Source organism: Ammospiza nelsoni, chromosome 11, assembly GCF_027579445.1.
Source record: "Ammospiza nelsoni isolate bAmmNel1 chromosome 11, bAmmNel1.pri, whole genome shotgun sequence".
Lineage (NCBI taxonomy): Eukaryota > Metazoa > Chordata > Aves > Passeriformes > Passerellidae > Ammospiza > Ammospiza nelsoni.
The window spans coordinates 500,392-516,718 of NC_080643.1; the positions used below are offsets into that span (position 1 = coordinate 500,392).

The 16,327-nt window shown below is 47.2% G+C and overlaps 2 protein-coding genes across 6 annotated transcripts in view; one reads left to right on the plus strand and one right to left on the minus strand.

Moving 5' to 3' along the window:
* Window positions 1-12,142, minus strand: part of IFT122 (intraflagellar transport 122) — a 30,129-nt gene extending 17,987 nt beyond the window's left edge. For 3 of the 4 annotated variants that reach the window (XM_059480286.1, XM_059480285.1, XM_059480284.1), the window contains exons 1-15: window positions 11,995-12,142; window positions 11,691-11,757; window positions 10,483-10,567; window positions 9,600-9,678; window positions 8,778-8,854; window positions 8,284-8,350; window positions 7,357-7,503; window positions 6,622-6,697; window positions 5,901-6,092; window positions 5,062-5,200; window positions 4,262-4,464; window positions 3,650-3,787; window positions 2,783-2,947; window positions 1,736-1,933; window positions 30-170 (exon numbers count right to left, since the gene is read on the minus strand). In XM_059480286.1, the coding sequence (XP_059336269.1) occupies window positions 30-170; window positions 1,736-1,933; window positions 2,783-2,947; window positions 3,650-3,787; window positions 4,262-4,464; window positions 5,062-5,200; window positions 5,901-6,092; window positions 6,622-6,697; window positions 7,357-7,503; window positions 8,284-8,350; window positions 8,778-8,854; window positions 9,600-9,678; window positions 10,483-10,567; window positions 11,691-11,757; window positions 11,995-12,035 (1,815 nt within the window). In that variant the 5' untranslated portion in view covers window positions 12,036-12,142. Of the gene's footprint in view, window positions 1-29; window positions 171-1,735; window positions 1,934-2,782; window positions 2,948-3,649; window positions 3,788-4,261; window positions 4,465-5,061; window positions 5,201-5,900; window positions 6,093-6,621; window positions 6,698-7,356; window positions 7,504-8,283; window positions 8,351-8,777; window positions 8,855-9,599; window positions 9,679-10,482; window positions 10,568-10,688; window positions 10,739-11,690; window positions 11,758-11,994 lie in introns of those variants that run through there. The other variant, XM_059480288.1, reaches the window with a different exon arrangement.
* Window positions 12,143-12,234: 92 nt separating this feature from the next.
* Window positions 12,235-15,840, plus strand: MBD4 (methyl-CpG binding domain 4, DNA glycosylase). Of its 2 annotated transcripts, XM_059480201.1 has the most exons (8): window positions 12,235-12,289; window positions 12,420-12,557; window positions 12,751-13,550; window positions 13,903-13,977; window positions 14,259-14,393; window positions 14,627-14,776; window positions 15,407-15,510; window positions 15,644-15,840. In XM_059480201.1, the coding sequence occupies exons 1-8, from the start codon at window positions 12,264-12,266 to the stop codon at window positions 15,719-15,721; spliced, it is 1,506 nt and encodes a 501-aa protein (XP_059336184.1). In that variant the 5' UTR covers window positions 12,235-12,263; the 3' UTR covers window positions 15,722-15,840. The 2 variants fall into 2 exon arrangements, with proteins under 2 accessions (XP_059336184.1, XP_059336185.1); XM_059480202.1 differs by lacking the exons at window positions 15,407-15,510; window positions 15,644-15,840 and having other exon boundaries at window positions 14,528-14,762.
* Window positions 15,841-16,327: the final 487 nt, after the last annotated feature.

The window sequence follows — 16,327 nt, forward strand, 5'->3', positions numbered from 1 at the left end:
TCTGCTAAACGAGTAAACAAATGCTTTACCTTTTTAGCAGTTTCAAACTCCAGCCCTTCCAAGGCTTCCATGGCCAGCTCTCTCCAGTCAGCATCAGTGACTCCTAAACATGCAATTTGATAGGCTTCTTTAAACATTTTTCGTTCCAGATATTGATACATGGGTGCAGACTGAGGATCGTCATAGAAAAAAACATGTATCAGAAAGCATAATACTGAGATATATTAGTGAAATTTTCTACAAATATTGGGAAAAAAAAATATATTCTAATTACAACCATTACAAGCTGCCCAGAGAATAAACATCTCAATTTTGTACACAGACAGAACAACATTCTGGGGTGATCTTTATCTTATCTTTACACAAGCTGGGTTAATTACATTCCAAACTCATCCATTTTGAAATCTTCAGTTCCCTGCAATATTAGGAAGTATTTAAGGATGCGAATTCTTCTGGGCATTGAACATGCTAAATATGATGTACACTGAGCTTTTTTAGTACTGTGGAAGCAGAGCAAAGGAGGGGCAGTGTGCTCTCAAGGGCCAAGAGCAGGAGGAGTGGCACGTCCCTGGACACACCCGGACACACAGGCAGGGGAGCAAAGCAACCCTCGTGCCCCAGCCTCGAGGACAAAGCTGTGCTACCCAGGCTGTGACTCGGTACAAAGCACACTGGGGCTTTCAAGGACCTGCCCCAAAGGAAATCCCCGTGGGGAGCTGCCAGCTGCTGCAGGGTGACACACAGACAGACGTGGGTCTGCAGCCACAGAGCCCTCTGGGGGAACAGGGAGCCCTGCAGCACCACTGCCTCACCCTGGCTTTGCAACCCCAGCACGATGCGCGTCTGTTTCCGTGTTACTTTTACCAGTTTATCTGAACATTGTACGCCCTTTGCTACTGCCTCTCTCCAAAAGCACAGCTGTGGAGAAGCTGCCTCTGAGATGCTGCACAATAATTCTGTGGCACCTTGGTGCCTACAGCATGCCAAAGGCAGACAGGAGTGCTCAAGGCCCGGTGTCCTGCCTGTGGCTGCCAACCACCCTGGACAAGCCAGAGCCCCACCAAGGGCCTGCCCAGGGCCTCAAGGGACAGAGGGTCTGTAACACAGGTGTCCATCAGTCAGTACAAGCACAGGACATTGTGCTTTATTCATTGATTCTCAGAGGCAAGTCCTGCACACTCTTGGATATACAGAGTCACAATCCTTCTACTTTCTTTTTTTGCTTTGTTTTTTTTTACTTCCATGATGACAGAAATCAGCATTTTATGGAAGGCAATCCCTAAATTTTGAATATAAAGACCACACAGGTACTAAACATTCAGACTAAGATATTCTGTTTAAATATTGCCTAAAGGCGTCTAGATGAAGCAACAATAAAACAGTATTTTATGTATTCAAGGAAAATGAAATTACAATGGATAAAAGTTATATAGAGAGAACACAGCAAAAATCCTCCAGGAGGTAAGGCCTGTGCTATATTAGATTATGTGCATTTGCAAGTAGAAAGGGAGAATCAGAGACAATTACCAACAGCAAAAAGGAAGTTAGCTTAATTAATGCCAAAGAAACAAAAATAAAATAGATCACACAATATAACTTAAATAACAACGAAGGAAGTGTGAACTGCAATCATTTTAGTAATGAAATACAAGTAAATCTCAGAAAAGCTTCTTCACTTGTTAAACATTCATGTTTATGAGATATAAAGCAACACTTAATGAGATTAAAGGATTACCTGCGGAACTTCAACTGCTGACATAGAGAAAACATGAAGGCAGAAGATCTTGGAGCCATTGTAACCCACAACAAAGCCTTGCAGTTTTTGCTGGTGGACAGGGAAGTTGCTAGCTTTGATATTGAGGTAACCCCCTCCAGAAAAGCAAAGCATATCCTCACACTGGGTATTCCAGGCCACACTATTTGCATTGGGTTCCTAATGAGAAACATCTCAGGATTACAACTGATGCAATCACATCTTTGCTAAGAAACATGCCTCCTTCAGCTGAAGTGTTTGACCCATTACAGCCTGGTGTGTACACACACACACCGATTATTCACATTTGCAATATCCTAAAGTCTAAAACATTCCTAAACAGATTTATTGGGATGTATTTTACATTTTACTTCTCAACTATAATTGTCTTGCCTTTTATGTATATTTACTAGCAATCTCTAGAATCAATCTGTAAACATAATCCCAAATTCCACAATAATAATAATATACTGCTAGTTAGTGCATTTAATTGATCATTTCTCAGTCTATTACACAAAGGAAGTTTCAGACCCTGTCTTGCAGCACTCCATCCTTGCTATCCAGTATGTTCTGAAAACATTTAATCAACATTAATAAGTGACTGCTAAACTGCCAATGAAGAGAGCATTAACATGATTCCTTTTATAGCCTATGAATACCCAACGAACAAAGATGTTTAGGCTTTAATTCTGTTCGTACTAATGATAAAACTAAAATGCTCATTAACTGTAATGCTTCAGAGGGAAGCAGGGCAGAGTTCTAAATTAAACTGAAAAGGTCACATGTCTAAGAGCTCTTTATTCAGCTGTTGCTCACATAGATTTCCCGTCTTCTCATTCCTACTCCCCCATCTCTGAGAGGGTGGTTTTGATAAACAGATCACAGTTAAATTCTACAAGATGCGATTAATAGCTTGAATGAGTTACGCGAATTTCTGCACAGCAACACTTTTGGGATGCTCTGTGCACCAAACCACTTCCTGCCCTCCTGCTCCCCCATTTAGAAACCCCAGCAAGTGCTGATGCTCGCCTGGAACAGGAGCTCCTTGGTGTGGATGTCGTAGACCAGGCAGGTGTCGTTCTCGTCCACCACGGCCAGCTTGCTGCGCGAGGCGCTCATGTCCAGGCAGCGCACGGCCGTGGCCTGCTTCAGCAGCACGATCGCCAGCGCGTTGTCCACAAAGATCTTCAGGATCTGGGAAACAAACTCACTCAGACTGCTCTGTCCCCAGAACTGGAAACAGCACAGCGCGGCAAACCTCAGTGCTGTCTGAAGTGTGAAATTGCAAGCTTTTTCAGAGACAAACTGCTATAAAACTAGGGAAATGCTTCCAGTTTGTCTCCTGAGCAGCCTGGCTGATACAACACGCTCTAGGTCGCAAGCCTATACAGATAAATCCAATGCCATGCATCCTGGGCTCTCCACTAGTCACACAATTTCATTAATACAGGAATACACTACATACAGAAGACATAAACAGGATCTCAGTGTCCTTGCTATCAGTACCTCTGGGCTCCAGTTTGGCACTTCAGCTGCCACCTGGCGTGTGAAACAGACAGCCCCCACACCTGGAGCACAGCCACACCCTCACAAGTGGTCACCAGGAAAAGTGTACATACCTCCAACCCCCACTAAAGGCAAACCTGCTCTCTTCACCAACAACTCAATTTTGTCAGCTGATACTAACTCGCAGACCTCCAGACCCAGTTAAACATATATTTATGAATTTTATTGTCAGAGAATGAGAAAGACAGAAGTAATTAATTTTTAATCCCAAGATGAGACTGTCAAATAAAATTCTACGTTGCAGAAGAGCCTGCTGCTCCTAAGGTCTCCAAGAGCACAGAACACATTTTGTTTGCAGTGGAAAGACACATACCAGAGCTGATGTGTTACCTGACCATTCTTCAGACCAACTAAGAGGCCTTCTCTTCCTGGAGGTCCTCCAATTACTTTAATATAACGAATAAGAGATTCCATCAGCCATTCTCGTTCTTTAACACCACTAAATGAGAGGCACTGCAGTCTCTTCTCCTAAGGACACAGTAAGGTATAAAACACAGCCTGGAGGTGAAGACAAAAATCTGTGTCTGATGTGTGATGTTTATACCTATACTAGCAGGTGTGTCTACTTCTACATTTAAAAATCATAAAGTCAAATACTCAATTTAATGGGTGAATTCTTTAAGATTTTCCAATCCTATGAGCAAACAAAAACAAACACCCCCAATCTTCTTCTAGTAGCTCTCTCCCACCCAAAAGAACCCCTGGATTCTGTGCTAATTTATCAAATTCACTCTGGAGCCTGCTTTACTGAACCAGAGTCACCTGAGCCACGCCACAGTGGCTGCCCAGCAGCATGTGAGCACTGCAGGGCACAGCAGGACTGCCTTGGGAAGTGCTGCAGCAGATCCCACGGGACACTCATGTCCTGCCAGCCACTGTCTGGGACAGCTGCCTTGAACACTGAACACACCCCAGCACTACTCTAGCTTTTAAGGCACATACCTGGCATAAAATAATGTGATCTGAACACACCACCAGCAAGTTACATTCAAATTTCTTAATGATCTTTTCCTTCACCCGATAGTACATATCTGCAGAGTCATCCGTGTACAACTCATAAATCAGGATTTTCTCTGGCATCTGGATGGCTAATCTGTTTTTGTAGATTGCAATTTTCTTCACAAGCTCTCTGCCTTTTATCCTAACTAGAAAGAAAAAACACCAAAATGATAAAGTATAAGCTGACACAAAAATAACATACAGAAATCAGAGAACTAATACACTAAAACTGAATCTCCCTAGAGCACTTCTAAAATTCAAATCACATTCCTGCTCAGATACGTTTGCTGCTCTGCATCTACGTAATCTACCATCCGTGTCACAATTTACCACCCTCTATGAACAGCACATTCTGGAGCAGTATTTTGAATCCTTGCCATAAAAAGACAGCAAAAATGGAGAAACTAAATAAGCACAAATGCTTACGGTTACAAGTAAGGAAAATAAAGGCTGAATATAACACATAGTATTTTTATCTCATTTTCAGAGATTAGAACCTTATTTTAAGGGCCCCTGTCCCTCCCAGTCTCTTTGCCAATGCCCACATCTTTCATTGAACTTGTCAGTGATGAACTTGCACGCTCCAAGTTTGCCCTCTCCTCATCCCAAGTGTGTTCCACGGTTGGACTGCCAAAGTGACAACAGCCTGTCAAGTCCATGCAGCGTATATTCCAAGTGTCCTGATGGATATTAACTAAAACAAGCTGCATGAAGCTTTGGCCTGCTTGCAAGTGTGGAATTACCTTTTTGCTCTGTGATGAGGTGCTGGACAATAACATCGGTCATGTTGTCCCTGTAGGCGTAGCGGTCTTTATAGAGGCCGTGGACAGTGCTGAAAATCAGCTGGTAGAAGGAGATTGTTCCATCCTGACACCCTACTGCCTGAACACAATAAGGGAATGATTTCAGTTAATTGGTACAAACAGGTGAGACCTGGCAGAGTGTGTGGTGTTTATATGAAGACCATGTCCCTTTTTTTGCACAATGAATAGACCAACACCAGCTACAGCTGACTTGTATTTAACCATGGCACAAGTGCACTGAAAATGGACTGACGTCACCACAGACCATGGAGACCACCATGCTGGGGGGGGGGGGGGGGGCTTGGGTTTATTTGGATGGGGTTTTGGATAGATTTGATTAGACAAACACACAGAGGAGGTGTGTTTGTTCACTTTTAAATTTGTTTTAATTCTCTTCCCACTTGTACAGGACTCAAGAGTGCAGCATTTTAGCCTGACAGTTGCCCTGTAGGCATCTTCTTCCCATCATGGAATTAGAATTGGTCAAGCCCAGAAGTTATTAGCTGATATTTTTAATTATTTTTCCCTCCGCTTTTTTAACCAAAATGCAGCAAACACCTTACCACTTGAGAGCAGGTGTTGTGCTCCTTAGATCCTTCTTACAGCTCAGGTTTTACTTTTGTGGGATATATGTAATTCCAGTGGCAGTTATAGGACCTCCCTAGACACTGGTGAAGTTCTACTGCCTCAGCAGGAATGTCCAAGCAACTAAGATGGGAATGTATGATCTTTAAGTACCAAATTCCCTGTGAAAATGTTAGAAAAACATCCCTACTCACCACATAGTTGGAATCTGGTTTAACTTTGCAGGTCCACACCCAGCTGCTCTGCTCTCCCACAGTGCCCAGACGTACCCCATCCCTTGTGAAGAGAGAAACCTGTCTGTCTGAACCTCCCAGCAAGAGATACTCTCCTTTAGTAAAGTAGCTGATGCAGCATGGGTCAAAATTGAGCACTCTGTCCTTCCCAATCTACAAGGGAAAATAAACCAAAAAACCCCAATAAAAAACGTTAACAAAAGGATCATTTCATCTTTTCTGAAAACAAAAGTGCCATTGCTGACACCATTCATCTCCTCCATGCATGGACTTTCAATACCTAGAACCACTGGCTATATTAAGATTCCCAAAGATAGCTCTAAAATACATCCAAGAATCCCTCCAGTCCCAAACCATTCTGCTCAGAACACAACAAGTCACAAAACCCCTTTACCCAGCTGAAAAAACCCACAAAGATGTTCTCTACAAACCAGGGAACCATGTCACACAAGTCAGCAGAGTTGTAAGGGCTTTAATGGAAGAACTGTGAGACAGCAGCTGAGCTGCTATGTGAGAAGAGCTGAAGGAGGAATGGTTAAAAAAAAATAGATTCATAAAAGGCTGGGAAAACAGAAGACGTTTAATGAAATTAATAAAGCACCTGTATACAAGTATTTTGATTGTAGGACAAAATAGAACCAAAAATACCCTGTGACTCTTGAATAAACTCTCTAAGGCATACCTGCTTGCCACTCAGGTGGTAAAAGGAAAGCTTCTGACCCCAGTCTGCCACAGCTAAAATGTCATTGCGTTCATCTCTGCCAAAAAAAAGACAAACTAGTAATTCTACAGCAATTTAATTAACAAATCTCTTAGAGCAACAGAACCAAGTCACAGAATAGTAGAATTCGCTTCATGCTACTCTTTAAAAGTCACAAACTGAAAGGACAGCAGGTTGGCATTTAAACCTCTGGAAAACAGCTTGGGGACACAAAATCAAAACCAGTATCCTCTACAGGAATAACTCAAAGCTTGAGGGAGGGAACAGGGACACAACAAGAGCAAATGGCCTCAAGCTTTGCCAGGGAAGGTTTAGGCTGGGTATTGGGATAATTTCTTCCCTGAAAGGGCTGTCCATCAGGGGTGGAGGGATTTAAAAGCTGTGTGGATGTGGCACTTGGGACAGGTGTTAGTGCTGGCTTTGGCACTGCTGTAGGAGTGGTTGGATTTGATGTCTCAAAGGGCTTTTTCAACCTAAACAATCCCATGTCTCCAATCTAAACTTGTTCCCAGGTTCTCTATTCAGTTGAAGACTGGCAGCAAAGCCAAAACCCCAATATATAATCACTTAAAGAAGGTAACATATATGGGAATTAATCTGCTTCAGCAGGGATAGAAGTCAAGCCTTTCTGCAATCAATGAGCCAAGGATTATCTATTCAAAATGAAAAAAAAAAAAGAAGGATGAAATTATTTACCTGGAAGGATTCCAACAAATTGACCATACTGGAGAGGAAGAGCCCCCTGGCCTCTCTATTTTCACCTTCTCATCACCATTTTTGTTCCTTATGCTGACAATGCCATTGAACATCCCCAAAGCAAGGTACTGGCCATCATTTGTCCAGCTGAGAAAACACATACACACTGAAGAGTAAACTACTACAAACAAGCAGCAGGAAGGCAGGATGGTGAATAGCACACTCACACAGGAATGGTAGATTAAAGTATATTTCTAAGAGGGAGTTCTGGGAGGTGGCTAGTAATCCTATGGTTTGTTTATGCATCTAAATCCACATTTATAGCAACAGCACTCTCTACATCAAGGACATTTTATCATATATACAGAAGTAAAATAATAATTTAAAGCTTGCAATATTTATAACATGCGCTAAGTCAGATACAGTTTGGGGATGGCAGTCTGGGAGCAGACCAAGATGCTTTAAAAGCCACATTTAGAACATGATCAGATGGAACTGACTGGTGTAGGACAGGGGAGGCCTAGGGTCTATTCTGGTCTATTCTTCAGTCAGATGAATTACTTCAGTTATGAATCCTTACTTCAGATTCTCCACAAAGATAATAACTTCTTCAACTGAAAACCCCAACAGTACAGGGAATGAACAACAAACAAACATTGCAATTATTTTTCCTGTAACTTCATTTTATTGTTGCGGCACAAGAGAGAAGAACAGATGGGAGAGAACAGCTAAGACACCTGCTCAAGACCAGAATCTGTCTCTGATGCCTTCAAAAGGATTTGGTTATAAACAGGACCAAGCATAACCCAACACTTTGCTACTGAAAAAGAAGGAAGGAAAAGTAATTTTTTTTAAAAGCTTCTATCTTACTTGAAATAGTTTGTATTGAAACTAACTTAAATGACACAGATAACCCTTAAAACTTACCTACAGCAAGTAATCCTGCTGCTTGTTTTATGTTTAGAGACTGACTTCTGTTCTGGAGACCACAAGCCTTGATGAAAGAAAACAAAGAGCCAATGACAAGTAAGCATGTGCCAGAGTTCAGACTGGGAACTAATACTGTCACAGAACTCAGCTGGGATTTCAGAGGCACCAAAGTCTTGTACACTGCAAGTGGACATTTAAATACATATTATTTATTATTAAATGGGAAAAAAAATCCATCTAAATAACAGAGGGTGTCTCTGCAAAAAACTCCAGTAACAGAGCAGCACATTTCATCCTGTGACCCCTCACTACTGTCCTTTCTCACTGAGTTTAAGTGGTTTAAATCAGTATCCAATGTCACTGAACGTTAGGTAGCTTTGTGTCCCATCTCTCCTGGAGTCACAGAGCTGTACCTATCTGTAGTTAGCTAAGCTATCCAGCTGTAATGGCATTCACTGTCTTGATGGAAAAGTTCAAGGGAGAAGACATACCAAAATCCCCAGACGAGCAGGATGCCAACTGATGAGTGAGAGGATTGTATGAAACACACTGGATAGAGTCATTATGCCTAGAATGAAGTTACAGTCAGATTTCAATAAATCATTCTTAAATGTCCCTTTTCTGACTTTCAGCAAGTGAGCTGAAAGCTTTAGCAGATGCCAAAATAATTGGATTGGTTTATAGTACATCAAGTAAGTCTGCTATCACTGTAAAGTAATTAAGTAATAAACCTTGTAAAAACTGTCTCCAAGTAGCAGGATTCACTGTATTTGATCAAGATTACAGCAACAGTGGTTTGAAAAATATGACTGAAGGCTGTAACCAAATCCTAAACCAAGCGTGCTTGTGCGGGCCCTGTGCGGCGACCAGCCAACTCCTGATAAATGTGCACTCAGGAGAACATGAAGCTGTTGCTTCAGAGGGCTCTCTGAAAACAGAGCCAAATTATTGAAATCTACCAGAAGTGACAAACCCATCTTCAATTTGATCTTTGAACCAGAATTATGGTTTATTATAGAAGACTAGGCATACTATGTTTAATTTTATTCTGACCTATTATGAGTTTCCCTAGTTCTCTGTCAGCCCTCTAAATTCACAGATTTCTTTGAACTCCCCACCTCCTTTTATGCCTTTAATTGCTTTCCTGCCTCACTCAGATACTTCAGCTGCTCTTTTCCTCCTCCCTCCCCTATCACCCATTTTCTCTGACCTTAGTGAACCTTCTCCCAAATCTAACAGCTCATGCTCTTTAATTGCAGCAGTGAATAATCAAAATCAGCTTCTGAGGCACAGAACTGAACAGCATCACTTACGTGTACTTCAGAATTCCTTCTAACTTTGAAGTCCAAATTATCACACTTTTATCAGCAGAGCCAGATGCGAAACGCTTGCCTAGGAATTAGAGATAAATTAAATCCCACACATACAAGAATCACTTTCACTCCAAATACTCAATCAAAGAGAGAGCAAGAAGTTCTTGAACTCGACAAGGCTCAAGTAATAAAGGGGCTGACACCGAGTCCTGGATGTGCTGGTGCTTTCCCGGGCACATGGAGTTCCAGTGGTGGTACTGCACCCTTGCTAGTAACCAGTGCTTCCAGTGCTGTCCAGCCCCAGGCTGGAGATTGATGGGAAACAAGTTAAACTGGTACAGTGCCACAGGAACTCCCATCACCCATACAGCAGCAGCTGCAGGAAGGCCCCCAACCCACAGAGTGAGTCCCACTCAATGAGAGTTGTAGACCATGAGAGAACTGGAAGCAGAGTGCACTGAGCAGGTAACACATGAAGGATCAGGAGATCAGGAAGCTCTGGGACAGAGGAAATACAGGAATAAAACTCAGAGGCAGATGAGTAGTAGAAACAGGAATCTCTGAGGTGAGCCTTCTCCTCACGCTGCCCATGAATACACCCTTCACCAGTGCTAAGCCTAACACTGAAGTCAAAGAGGAGGAGCAGTGGCACCACAGCTCTTGGGCTCACAGGTGACCGTACAGGTACCTGTGCAGGTAGATCTGCACAGCAGATCACAGCCTCCACTGGACAGCAAACCCAGCACTTGTTAAAGAACAAACCCCAGCAGTCCCACGCTGTGAGCAGAACAATGCCCACTTCCAACTTCCATGGGCAATCAACCACCAGTGGGAGAGATGCACTCTACAAACCAGGCTAACAGTGCCCCAGGGTGCTATTTACCATCTTTGGCATAAGCCACGCAGTACACAGTGTCTTTATGTCCCTTCAAAGGCTGAATTAGGGTTCCATCAGAAGTATCATACACCTGTTCAAATGGGGAGAAAAAACCAATCCAAATATACAAACAAAAGAACTTGCACAAAAAAAACCCTCCATTGAATCAGAGAACCACATTTGGGTGGGAAGGGACTTTAAAGCTCACTCACTTCATGCCCCCATGGGGCAGTGAAACCTTCAACTAAACCAGGTTGCTGCAAGCCCCATCCAACCTGGCGTAAACACCTCCAGTGTGAGGGCTGGGATATAAAATTACTGAAGGTCAGCAGATTATGCACTTCCTTTTGTGCCTGCTTTTTGGATTTCATATAGTTCATACAAGACAAAACATTTTCTAGCACAGAAACAGCTTTCTGTAACTCGATATTCTTAGAAAGAAAGAAGTCAGTACTAGAAAATAACATGCACAAAGGACATTTTTCAACAGCTTGTTTGGCAGCTTGTTTTACATCTTATTGGCTTTTTATCTTTTATTTTTAAATTTTACATCTTGCCGTTAAAACATCTCTCTACGCATTTTATGTTTAAACATAATAAATTACTGCAAAGGAGCATCACTAAATACGTGATTGCGTTAGCCCTGAAAATAACAGCTGTTGTCCTGCAATGCTGAACTCTACAATCCATGCATCCCATCTGCCCCTTCCTGCAGCTCCTACACCTGCCCCACCTGGAAGCTTCGCAGGACCTGGAGCAGCTGGTGCTGAGCTGCTCTTGCAGCAGCCCCACGGACCCACAGACAGCTCGAGGTGAATGTTCCCACAGCGGTGCTGTCACCCCAACGCCAGGACATGGGTCTGAGCCTCGGCCCTCGCCACAGGGATTTAAGGAGACCCGCACCAGCACGGCCCCTGCGCTGCGCCAGGACTAGCGGCGGGTTCATGGACCTCAAAGCCCGGGCAGCGCACAGGAGCACGAGATGACACAAATAACTTAAATCCCATTACTTTTGGAAATAGAGCTTAAAACTTGGTGAGAAATATTTAAAACTTCAAAACACTTTAGAATTGGCCTGCATTAATATGTATGTTACTGTGAGGCTGCACTAACAACAGATAAGGGGATTTCAGATAGGTTATATTCATAAGTTAATGTGAAAGAAATCATGCTCATACAGCTGAAAAGGAGAGAGGACAAGGAGGTTTCCCTACCAGCAGCCTGTTTCCAGCAGCAATTATCAGCTGGGTCCCATCCGGCTTGAACGCGAGGTCGTAAATGCTGCGGGAAACAAACAAACAAACAAACAAACCAAGAACCGCGTGTCAGGAGACAGAAACTGACCAGAGGTGCCGCCCGGCCAGCCCTGCAGCGGCCCAGGGAGCGTGGCTGGGACCGCCCACGAACCCCGAGCGGCAGGAGCGCCCGGGCCCGACCCGCGGTGGGAGCCCCCCACAGCCCCGAGCAGCCGCCCGGAGCGGAACGGGCCGGCACGCCGGCTGTGCCCGGGCCGCTCACCACTGCTCGGCCCTGTCGCGCCAGGTGAGCGCGGCCCGCATGCCTCGGACCCCGCACGGCTCGGCACGGCTCGGCACCGCCCCGCGCCGCCCCTCACGGCCGGGCCCGCTCCGCGCCGGGCGCCGCTTCCCCGGCCCCGCCGCTGCCACGGGCAACGCGCCTGCGCTCGCGGCCCGCGGGTCCGCCGCCCCGCCAGGGGGCGCTGCCAGCGCCGCGGGGCCGCTCGCGCGGGGCGGGGCCCTGAGGGTCACGTGAGCGGCGCGCGGGCGATGGCGGCGCCGGGAGCGGCGGGCGGGTGAGGGCGGAGCGGGTCCGGCGCGGGCCTCGTCACCGGGTGCGGGCGGGGATGCGTCCCCAGGCCCGCCCCGCTGTCCCCGGAGCTCTGCCGGCAGCGGGACCTTACCCGGGCTCTTCTTCCCCTGCAGCCCCGGGGGCGGCAGTCGAGGCGCGGCGGCGGAACGGCCCGTCCCCAACCCCAGCCCCGTCCCCCGCGGGTGGCAGCGGGTGAGCAGCCGCAGGCGGGCGGGCAGGACGGCCGGGAGGATCGACGTATACTTCATAAGGTGAGGCGGGGGCTGTCAGTGAGCTCCGTGTGGCCTTGCTTGGCAGGGCCACAGAAATCTGCCCCGGCGTCGCCCTCAAAAACTGGTTTTGTCCTTCGTTTTGGGGTTGTTTTCATATATTATTGAAGATTTGTAAGCAAAGAGCGGTAGAATGAGAAAGCCATTGCTAATTTCCTTTCCTTTCCTACTACAGCCCTGAAGGGAAGAAGCTGAGGTCAAAACGAGCACTTGTGGAGTATTTACAGAAAACTGGGGAGACAGCACTGAAAGCAGCAGATTTTGATTTTGCAGCTCCTCGAGGGAGCACATGCTCAGGATTGAAGGGATATGGCACAGGAGCTGCGAGGACTGACCTGGAAAAGGAGGATTGTCAGAGCAAAGTGCAGGAGCTCCATGCACAGAATGGTGCTGAGGTTGGAATTCAGAACATCCAGGCTGGGAGTGGACACCTGGAAGATGCTACATCTACTGTGGAAGGCACAGGTTTTGTAGTGGTAGGCACAAACCCAGAGGAGAACTTGAAAACCAGAAGAAAGAGGGCAGATGGGAGAAGCGTTCAAACTAGGAAACGTGAGAAGGGCTCAGAAAGGAGGAACCAAGGTGACGCCAAGAGCAAAAGGCAGAGAAGAGTCCCTAACACACGGGAGACCAAGTGTGCTCAGAACGAGAGGGGCCGTAGGCAGACAGACACGCATGGAGCTGACAGCCAGGGAGTGGGTGAAGCAGGGGCTGACCCTGGGGGTGCAGGGACAGCTCTGGCAGCCATGTCCAGGCCAGGGCCTGGCTCACAGAGGGAGCTGGCTCACCTGCCAAAGGAGGGGCCGTGCTCCAGTGACACACCTGCTGCAGAGTCTGAGGAGAAACCCTCTGGACTGGAGACAGGCCCAGTGGCAGATGCGGGGGCTCTGGGTGAGCAGAGTGTGCAGCCTGACCCCGAGGTGGATGCTGAGCCGTGGCACAGGACCAGCCCCGCAGCAGCCACAATGCCTCCAGGTGGGTGTGACAGCAGAGGGTGATGCCAGCCCTCACCTTCTGCCCAGGCCTCTCCTGGCTCGTGAGGCCACGTGTTCTGCTTCAGGTCAAGCTGCTCTGACATCCAAATCTCATTTTTATCCAACAGCATTTAAATTAATGCAGACTTACTCAAAACTGAAACTTACTGTGCCAAGCTCTTAAGCTGTACAGTGTCAGGCAATAATCTGAGGAGATTTAAGGTACATTTGTGTTCTGTACATGAGAAGAATTCCTCCTGTTTCCATCACTGCATAAAGCAGAGTTGGTGTGTGAAACATGACAACAAAATACTTGCTGCTTTTTCTTAATGCTGAAGTTTATTTCTTTACAGAAGAGTCTGTCCCACGAACACAAGTGGAGAGAAGGAAAACGAGTCCCTATTTTTCCAATAAATACAGCAAAGAAGGTATTGTATTTAGGGAAATACATTTTTTATGGGGAAGGGATCGGATAGCTCAGGATCAAGTGATGATGTGGAAAATTCCTTGCAGCTTGACACTTGCTGCAGCTGTGCCAAGTGGGACAGTCTCCTGCAGCTGTGTAAAGGCCGTGTGGGAGCTGCTGGGGCTCCCTCTATGCACAGTGCCTCCACAATAATGCTTCAGAGGTGGTCTTCTTTTTTTTTCATTAAATAGGTAAAGCCATCCTTTGCTGTCTAATAAACATTCCTGTGTTGCCCCTGTACAGCCCTCAGCCCACCCAGAAGGAAGGCCCTCAGAAAATGGACTCCTCCACGTTCTCCTTTCAATCTTATCCAGGAAACACTCTTCCATGATCCATGGAAGCTTCTCATTGCCACCATATTTCTCAACAAAACTTCAGGTAAGCAGAGTAGCAGGAATAGGTGTGTAGATGTTGGGAGGTGTTACAGGGCTGAAACAGCTGCCAGTTTTAATGGTGTTAATGAAATAACTGATTTCTTTTAACTTGTGTCACTGTGCAATAATAATCCTTAGTTGGTACCTTACCTTGGAAGCGCTCACTTGAGAAAGCATGTGGATAGTGCAGAAGGAGAGCCCCATCCCAGCCTCCTGCTCACAGGATTCTTTCACCAGGGAAAATGGCCATTCCAGTGCTCTGGGAGTTCCTGAGGAAGTATCCTTCTCCTGAGGTAGCCAGGGCTGCAGACTGGAAAGAAATGTCAGAGCTGCTCAAACCTCTGGGCCTCTATGAACTCAGAGCCAAAACCATCATCCGGTTCTCAGGTGGGTTTTCCTGACAGCTGGAACCGTCTTGGTTATGCTGGCAAAAGACAAGCAGCTTTGATGCAAACGCTGCTCTGGGGATTGGCTGGGTTGGGATCCATTGGTGTCACACAGGCAAAGCTGCTGACCCCAGCGTGACCTGGGAGGGAAACGCCAGGCACGGTGTGTTCTGCAGGAGACCAGAAACTGGTTGGAGTGGGAGAGACCCAAGCACCCGCAGCACTGCTGCTGTGTTTGAGCACTGTCACAGGGTGGCTCTGCTCAGGGCTGCTCTGGTGACCTGCAGAAGGCCCTTCCAGCTGGGATTTTTCTGATTCTGTACTCAGAACCTGCCGAGGAGAATTTTGTTCAGATGAGAGAGATTATGATTAAAACTCCAATGGTGGTTTGTTGAAAAACAGTTTAATGTGGTATTCATATTCTCTGAACAGAGAATGTAAACACCACAGTTTAAGATTAACCTGTGGGGATTCACGGTCTGCGTGCACCAGGAAACACCTGAAACTTTTGGTTTTCATTTGAAATGTGCCGAAGTGAAGTCATGTAACAGTGGCACAGGGTGCTCCTGTGTGCAGGCAGTGAGGGCAGGTGTGTGTGTGCAGGTGCTGAGTGCTGTGCCCTGCCCCGCAGGTGAGTACCTGAGCAAGGCGTGGCGCTACCCGATCGAGCTGCACGGCATCGGCAAGTACGGCAACGACTCCTACAGGATCTTCTGTGTTAACGAGTGGAAGGAGGTGGGTGGTGCCCTTCGGGTCTCACTTGTGCCCACCGACCCCCTGGCACTGGAAAACCAACACTCACAAAGTCGGAGTGATGAGATATTTTGAGGTGTTTTACTAAATATTTGACATTTTCCCTGTGTCTCAGGTGCAGCCACAGGACCACAAGTTGAACGTGTACCACACGTGGCTGTGGGAGAACCGGGAGAGGCTGAGCATCGACTGAGCTGAGCTGGGGCTGACCTGCCCCCCTCGGGTGCCCTCACAGCTCTGGGTGTAAATATTAGTGTGATGTCACGGCTGGGGTCATTGCTATTTTTTTAATAAACGTGTCCCTGTTTTGTAGTGCCCGTCTCTTCTTGCCGTGCGGCTCTGTGCCCGCAGCTGCCTCCCCTGGTTGGGGGCTCGCTGGGCACAGCCATCCAGTGCCCACCGTTACCTGCCCCGGGCCCGGAGCAGTCGGGATCTGATCTCGGTGCTGCTGGACACGGGCTGAGGGGGAGAGCGTATGCAGGGAGCGGCCCGGGACGAGCAGACCCCGTTCCGTGCCCGCTGCCCGCGCCTGGCCCGGCCCCCGGTGTCGCCGGAACTAGTGGCGCCTTCCCAGTCTCATCCAGGGACGGGCCCCGTCTCGCTGCGGCAGGAGAGGGCCCGAGGCGGGTTCTGGCTCCCGGAGCCGGGGCCGCTCTCGGTCGCTCGGGCCGTGCCCCCCGTACTGGGCCTGCGGAGCCCGAGCGGGCCCGGCCGGCTCCGCCGCGCCGCCGGGTGGCGCTCGCCCGCCTGCCCGCACTGGCGGAAGCAGCTGGCGGGCAGCGCCTGCGCTGTGACGCAA